General features: G+C 39.1%; 1 protein-coding gene across 2 annotated transcripts in view; it reads right to left on the bottom strand.

Annotated features, from left to right (window-relative positions):
* LOC139147892 (GDP-mannose 4,6 dehydratase-like) overlaps positions 1-8,434 on the bottom strand; it is an 83,981-nt gene extending 75,547 nt beyond the window's left edge. Inside the window, exon 1 of one of the 2 annotated variants that reach the window (XM_070719111.1) lies at positions 8,303-8,434. In XM_070719111.1, the coding sequence (XP_070575212.1) occupies positions 8,303-8,332 (30 nt within the window). In that variant the 5' untranslated portion in view covers positions 8,333-8,434. Of the gene's footprint in view, positions 1-4,534; positions 4,717-8,302 lie in introns of those variants that run through there. The other variant, XM_070719110.1, reaches the window with a different exon arrangement.
* Between the last annotated feature and the right edge of the window lie 528 nt (positions 8,435-8,962).

The following is an 8,962-nucleotide window of genomic DNA, read 5'->3' as shown; positions in this document are numbered from 1 at the left end:
ATTATCAAAAACCACTGTTTTTTCGAATATGAAAAAACCCAATAGGCAATGACAGAACGATTTCCCGTTTACAACGAACTCAACTAATTGGCCTATATTTTTGCCTATGCCCTAACCAATCTACCTTGCACTACTACGAATACTAGACTAAGTTCTTGACTTGCCAATAGTCTTTGGGCTTAATTATGTCGTAATACTATAAATATATTTCAGCAAACTCTGTCTTCGCGATTTAATGATATTTAGTGGCGTGATCGCGTAACAACCGTGTGATCGCCTTACTTGGCGAGTACAAACCTACACCAGGCCACAGTCCCTCTATCACGTGACCTTACCAAACCGTATCCGGAACGCACGTAGGATAGGATAATACGAGTAGGAGACTGAATAAGTTGAAACACTTTATTCAAATATCAAAAAAAAGAAGAAAAAAACACGCTAAAAACTAGTGGGCTAGTCTTTAGCAGTTCCTGATTCCCGATAGCATTGTCACCTGGTGGTTAAATATCGACAGCGATGTTCTGTATTACTTTTTACCGCGATTGTTGTGGAAAACGGAGGAAATGTCATCGAGTGCCAAATATCCAGTCGACAATGGCTTGTGCAGCGAAGTGACATCGTGACGCTTTCCGCCCCTGTTTGTGCATAGCGACCTGGACGAAAATCAAGTTGTTTATATATTCTTTTGATTAATATATGCATGTCTGTGATATTTCCATAAATGAACTGTATTTTTACCAATGTTGGAACCCCTGATCACTTGACCACACACTGCTGTTAGTCGTTAAACACAGCAGAACGAACAACCGTGTTGACCTAATCAGAGGGTTAAATTATTCGGTCATCTCGCGAGTTACTGATGACAACGCGTATTTAAAAGGTCGTGTTGGTAAATTCAACACGGTAGCTTATTAGGCAGTGTTTACAGAACTAACAGCAGTGTGTGGTCAAGTGATCAGAGGCTTCTCTGCCGTGTGTCAGGGAGAGAAGACCGTGTATACTGCAGAAAATACGGTTCTTTATTGGACTTATCACAGATATATCATTAGAGTATTGAGTGAAATTCGTACTATGGTTTGTGTAAACTCAACGGCCCTTGCATGCTTTCTGCTCGCAGTCTATACTTGCCCCACAGTATATCTATCCACGAGAGAGACTGTTCTGTCTCCAAGGTGAGCTACGACACTCATTCGGAATAATTGTGAACTCCCTCATTTACTGGCAGAGTTCGATATACCATTTTCATGATTTTTAGACGCTGAAACACGCGCATGAGGCCTTGAGAGGCTGCCTTTGAGAAAGACGGCGACGTCCACGTCTGTCCGCTGAGCGTGCAACTCGTGAATGAAGACGCAAGTCGAGTTACTGAATGCGTTGTTTGTCGTAGAGGGCTCTCGAGTGTGACTTGCTCCAGTGCGCTCCTTGGTCTGAACTCAGTCGAGATCTGAGGCGTGAAATGGTAGTTTTTAGCGGTAAATACCCACAGGTACGCGACACGTCGCTTCGCTATCGGTACTATTTCACAGTAACATCAAACATAAAGTGCATTTATTTCGCTGTTTACTGTGAATGAGTACCGATCGCGAAGCGACGTGTCGCGTACCCGTGATACTAAAGTAAAAACCACCTGTTGCGCCTTCGCCAATATTTACGTTGCGGCCTATATTCCTTTGATCATAGACAGTCCTTTCGCGGAATATATTGAAATCACTGTGACTCGTTTATCAAACCAGTTTTCAGGAAGTGAAAATCGATGTTTTCCACGCTATGGTCAGTATCTCTGTCCGAGTTGATTTACGTGTATACCACGCCAAGGCGTGGGGGCGCTGAGAGAAGGCTTACATAATTAAGTCCCAAGTTGAAGTCGCCAAAATTTGGTGACTTGAGGGTCAGTACTTGCTTTTAATGCAAAAAAAGAAAAGGAACGTACGATAAGTTAATGTGTAGAATGGTTGTACTTGTACAGAAAATCATTTTTTATAGTGGAAATGAATGTGTTCTAGCTTGATCATGTACTGATCATGGAGGTACCTACATGGTGTACATCATGATTTGGTAAAAACAATAGCCCTCACTCATGATTTTGCAAAAATTTGTTGCATTTTGTGGGTCACATCCAAGTAAAAATAAAACTTAACAGAGTTCCTGACCGTGCTGACCTAAATTATTTCCTGGGTGCATGCTAAGCGGAAATCCTCAATAATATTTTTATGCCTAGGTTCTTCAACGTGAAACAATCTCAACGTCCGTGATATGAAAAGAGGAAGAATTGTTCACACGCCTTGTAATGCTAAATCACTGAGACGATGGTGCATACATTATCAGAGCGTCACAATACTAAAGTGCGAATAGCAATTAGTGGGTCTTTTCACACGCAGACAAATCTTTCTCATCCCATTTCATCGTGAACTTGAGGTAACAACATAGTTTCATCATTTAGGCCTCGATGTCTGTGTGCAAGATAACCTAGCAAAGAGACCACAAACTAGAAGATGTATGACAATATTGTCCCGATGATTCCCTTAAGTACGGAAAAAAAATTCTGCTTGGCAAGGCTGAACCGAAAAGGTGTCATATTATTACTGTGATTCACAAGTAAAACACGCATATTGTACTTTCCTAAATGAGTCAACACAACTACACTTGCCACATCCTTTGAGGTGTCAAGGCACTGCCTTCTGAACTTTAAAACTTGTCTAAAAAGTCAAATCGGACAGAAAGGCGAGCCTTCTTGCTCTTGTGAAAACTGCGTCATGAACAGCTCCATATTTTAAACGTTACTTGAGGTACAAGAGATGGCGAGTTCACTGGACGACAAAGTCGTGACGTAACGTAATTATGCGAAGCATTTTGTCTGCCATGAAAGGACGTGTATCTACCCCTTCGCCAGAGTTCCTTTCACTCTTAAACAAAAGATGGGTCTTTTAAATTCATTTGCCGTCGTAACAGCTGATAAACAGTCATTTTTTAAAATTCCTCAATGTCAATGAAAACTCTTTCTTAAAAAACTCTCAATGTCAATGGAAACTCTTTCTATCCATTGGCTTCCAAAATAGATTGATTTTATAGACAGAAAACTTGACAGCGAACGATGGCCTTACTGTTTCAAATTTCGAACCGAGTACCCATAATAATGGTGGGCGCCTCCCCAGCAGTTACGCAAAGCTCGACTGTCTCCGTCATTGTTATTTCGCTGTCAATGAAAATATACATCCATTGTAAAGGCACTTTAGATCCTCTTTTGTGTAGCTTATGTTGTACACCATTCAATCCTGTTGTTCTTCGACCTCCGAAAAAATTGTAAGCGACAATGGCCGCGAGATGATTTTGTTCCCTGAATAGCATGATTACAACGTTGAGCCACACGAGGGAGTTCCGTGATTACACACACCGATTCCTTTGTGAACTAATTAGCGTGACGCGGACCCATGCTGTTATTTTCATATGCAAATTGACCTTTACGGTCACAAAGTCGCCCATACACTTTTGGATTTCACCGTGATTTGGTTTGGATCAAATTCCCAGAAATTCCCAAATGCAAAGTGCCAACAGAGCGAGAGATTCACATTGCTCTTAGTAAAACGTTCTTTCCTGACAGTTTGCTCAGCTGCAGACGTAAATACGCCCTCTTTCGTCCACCATGCAATGACATGAACCTACTACACTTGTGTGTAGCCGGCGTTTCCTCTGGCTCAGTGTAAAACAAAATAAGCTGAAATTGGATATGTAGCACATTTACATCTTTAGACGATTGACATAATGTCAACGCTGATTTTTCTGTTTTATTTATCTATATGTACATTCAAATACTCATCCTGGGCAACACCTAGTATTGTTTAATATTTACAAAGTAGGGTTATTTGGCCCTATTAGCGTGGCGTTGGTTGGTTTGTCATCGCCAGAGACATATTAATCCTTACTTAATCCATGATATGAAATCTTACTGCTTTTGCAAATGAAAAAAAAATAACGACGTGGCATGTTACTCAACACTAAGCACATACAATTCTTTTAAACAGGGATCTCCTTTGAAGCGAGTTCATACGACGCAACAAAAGTACACCACAACAGGTGCTAGGATAGCTGCTTATGTAACTCGCTCCTCTCACAAACACTCATTGGAGAAAGTTTCAGTTTTTATGAGTCACCTTGAAATTTCACTCAATGACAGACTGGAATTTTTTTCACATTTTAAACAATTCAAACGAGTATTTCACCTCCTTATGTGAATGCAAGAACACGGAGGGCGCAAAAAAATATTATATTCTGATATTTTTAAAGTCACGTATGTAGGAAGCCCACGGAACTTGTTAAACCCAGAGTATGTGACGCAACGATATTAAGGTGAGAACGTTCCCATCGCGGTATTGCCGAAAGAATATAATGACGGGAGTAACAGAATCGTGTTTACCCGAGTGATGGTACAACGTGCCCACTGAATCATACGCAATTCACCAAAACACCGGTGATCTGGCCGATCCACATTCCATGGACAATAACAGAGTTTTGATGTAAGGTTGCCCTCACAACTTACCGACACTCGCCACTTGAGCATGTTGTCTGGAGGGCCTTGAGGTATAATTTCCATGTTTGTGACAATCAATCTCGACCTCGTTAACACGGTGCCTCTTGCTCTATATCGTACAACTACAATTGCCGCAGTTACATGAACCACCACGTCAACAATATCCGACCGCGTATTCAAATTGGACGCCCATTAGCACACACGTGATCGAACGGTGACCCGTCGATGAGGGCAGAACTGAGAGGGCATTGTAACCTTCATAATTGTAATAATCTCCATAAATGTAACATCAACCATAATTGTAATAAAATGCACCCATAAATGTAATATCACCCATACATGTAACAAAAATCAACCATAAATGTAATAAAAACAACAACCACAATTGTAATAAATGGTAACCATAAATGTATTAAAAACACCCATAAATGTAATACTTGTCAACCATAAATGTAATAAATCTATTTTGTCGTTGCAATCGAGGAATTAGCCCTTAAATATTTATTTATGTAATAAGGAAAGCAACCCATACATTATTCATATCTTAATTATTTGTGTTCAGTGTGTTTTGTGTATTAGAAAGTGTATTTTACGTTTCCTTGTTTTGTGTACAGAACTGATTGGTCATGGCGAGACACAGCTGCAATCTGAACGTCAGTGCAGTCTCTACTCCAGAGTGGAGGAGACTGTATAACACTACGATCCTTTAACGACGTTTTTTTTCGAAAATTTGCCGTGCTTTCTTAATCAGTCGCCTCAAATTCGTCTTCAGTGGATAAATTGTCTGGAATAATCGCTAGATTGTCTGTATTCCTATCTTGTCCAACTTGAAGTTTATTCCTTCACTGGGGATGTTAGGATGTCTAATTTTGTTCTACTGTGTTCAAGGTAGTGATCGTATTGTTTTTACTTGATTGAAATATAGATATATATTCTCGCAACATGTTTTGTGTCGTAAGTTTCTGTTATAAGGTTGTATATTTCTCTGTTATTTGTTCTGAGTCATCTGCCATAAACTTTGTGGTATCACTGGTTGACGAGTTATTTGTCGCTTCCTTATCATGTAATTATCAGTATCTAGAACTACTATTCCACTTCCATTATCTAACGGTTTGATCAGTACCTCGCCGTTTTCTGATCATAGTGTTCTCAAAGTATTCTATTCTGTGTTTCGGAAAGGAAACCTAGTTTCAGGAAAGTATGCAATAACATTACACAAGTCTTATTAAAGTTATTATTTACTCAGGGCATTGATAAACAAATGATCACATATGCAAGTTCGAGTTTATTACATTAATGGTTGAGTTTTATTACATTTATGATTAATTTGTTTATCACATTCGTTGTTGCGGGTTGTTACATTATGGTTGACTGTTTTATTACATTTGTGGTTGGTTATATTACAATTGTGGTTGATATTACATTTGTTGAGATTATTACATTTTTGTGGGGTTACAGGCATTACGAACACAGAACCGAGACCTAGTGTCAGTTATTACAAATGCGGGTCATAGTCCTATCCCTCTTCTGGGAGAACGGTGTGTGGATTTATTAGTACGATTACAGGTGCAGCCAACGAACAATGCACTTTTATTAAAAGGGGTCTTTATGATGGTAAGATATATTAAGCAGGACAACTAATGTGAACTGACTAATTTTAAGTCCAGGGGTAATAAATTAACTGTTCATGATTTGCCCTCCATCTGAAATTTTTTCGACTTACCCTCCCGCACTCAAACTTCACTTTTATCCACTCCCCACATATTTTTGCCCCTCTTCATTGTGAATTTTTGAAGCTCCCCTGCCATATGGCGAAAAAAAACGTGTCGATTTTCTCCTGCCCTGGAAACAATTTCCCCCTTAAAATTGTATCATTCCCCTTCAGACATGAAAGCTCCCCTGCTGTGTGATGAAGCCTGTCGATTTTCGCCTGCCCTGTCTAAAAGCAAATAACTTCTCCGACAAAAAAACTAATAACTAAACTCTGTTCCCAACTTCCCGACAAAAAAACTAACTAAACTCTGTTCCCTGCCAGCTAAAAATTTGTCCTCGTCCAAGCAAAACTAAAATTTTTCCTGCTCTCAAAAAATTGCTCCTGGAATAGCTCTTTCTATAAAATAGCTCCGTTCGCTACACCCGCGGTTACCCTGACAACGACAACAGCTTGCCAATAAGGTCATATCTTTCGTCTGAAATACATCCATTAAGGCTGTCATCAATCACAAGCTTAATATGTACTTGTGTGCTTAGATTTGATTACAATGGAAGTTTTTAAAACGTTGCTGATCCATATTTCCGGCTGGATGTGTAGCACACCTATCTGAGTAATTTGGATTTCATTGCTAAAACCACCTCCTATGATTCGTCTCTTGTAACAGTATCAATACACACATTCTCTCTCTCTCTCTCTCTCTCTCTCTCTCTCTCTCTCTCTCTCTCTCTCTCTCTCTCTCTCTCTCTCTCTCTCTCTCTCACACACACAAACAAACAAACAGACAGACAAACAAACAAACAAACAAACTAACACGATATATTACCGAACACCGATTCCTAAGTTGGCAACCCTGTTAAATCTTTAAGAATCTTTCGGTAGAAAGCTTAGGTAATGAGTTTTGTTAGGTTATTTACCATACACGCAGAGTGGAATGAAGAGTTGCCTTCCAAAGAGAAGGGCCGTTCACATTATTTCCGACTGATTCATTATTTCTGAGTCAGTTGGTAAGGCATCCGAAATGTTTTCGGCGAATATATGTATGTATGTATGTATGTATGTATGTATGTATGTATGTATGTATGTATGTATGTATGTATGTATGTATGTATGTATGTATGTATGTATGTATGTACGTATGTACGTACGTATGTATGTATATATATATATATTATATATATATATATATATATATATATATTATATAGTCTCAATCGTCATTATGTACTATAGTCTCAATCGATATATATATATATATATATATATATATATATATATATATATATATATGTACATATACATATATACATACATACATACATACATACATACATACATACATACATACACACACATTCATACATACACTACCTTGATGGATGGATAAAACATCAACTCCGCTAACACACACACACACACACCTACATCCGGGCATAATGGCATTCTGTTAAACGTATTAAGATTACACCGACAAAACTCTATCCCACTCCAATAATCAAGAACACTCAAAAGAGGTATCTTCTCAAATTTTCAGTTCTTGAATCACTTTAGTGTCCATAAATCGTAATCTCCTTCAATGCAAAAGGGGAAATTACCTTCCATCTATGTGGAAGTTTTGCCACAGCTCTTCATAGTTCCACATCAAACGCAGCTGTCGCCTGCACAGATGGGCAACCTTTTGCACCGCAACGTGCCGATGGTTTATGCACACCACGCATCATCACCACCTTATATACTCGCCACGTACCCCCATGTGGAACCGTTTTACACAGCGATTGAAGGACGACCCTTTCGCACCAAAAATGTGAAAAATGAAATCGAAAGCCAACTATCGCGGCATCGCCTTAAGTCTGCTATCCCGGGAGTTGAATAAAAAATCTGTGACGTCTATCCCGAAGTCTTCATAACCAACGCGGTTCATTCCCCCGCGTCGGTTCTCGCTGGTATCGCCGTCACGGTGTACGCAACTTAGAAACACAAGGAACGAAGAGGGGAAAATATCCATCAAATTAACGTGAAAAAATAATTGCCATTCGGTTGAAATCAAAGCTTTAAACAATTCTTACCGCTACTTTAGTTATCAAGGCTGGTTCCATCTCCGGAAACGAGATTCCGTTTAAAAAACTGTCGAAATATAACACTGGAAGTTTCTGAACCCTCTTTCACGACTCCTCACTGGCAATGCCTGTGCAGGCAATATATTACCACGCCACAGGCTTGTCCGTCGAGCCTTAATCTCGACCGATCGCCATGGATACGGAACGCTTTCCATGGCAACGAGAGGGACTTTCAGTCGCCAACTGGTGTCCGTTACTAATAAATGTGTATGGCCGACCTGTCGGATTGCGGTACCATCTATATTAAATCGCCATTTGCGTATTTCGAAATCCGCTTTTTCACAGTCAACCCAACCAATATGAAAATGGATAATATATGAACGAATAAATAATAATTTAATAAACAAATAAATAAATAAATAAATAAATAATTTAATGCACATTTCTTTCAAATACTGCCAGACATCAGACGAACGTTAACGTATGTACGACTTAATCTAACATATCAATTTTTATTCACTCTTATTTGATCCGGATTTGTCGCGATTAGTGGTGTCTATCAGTTTCTATATAATGTAGACATATCTGACATATATCAAACATATTTTACGACTAAAATTCCGCATCGCTCGCTTCGTAAATGTATTTTACTGATTAGGCCAAAGGAAT

The sequence above is a fragment of the Ptychodera flava genome, chromosome 13, assembly GCF_041260155.1.
Source record: "Ptychodera flava strain L36383 chromosome 13, AS_Pfla_20210202, whole genome shotgun sequence".
NCBI lineage: Eukaryota > Metazoa > Hemichordata > Enteropneusta > Ptychoderidae > Ptychodera > Ptychodera flava.
This window is presented reverse-complemented; position numbering and strand designations above follow the sequence as displayed.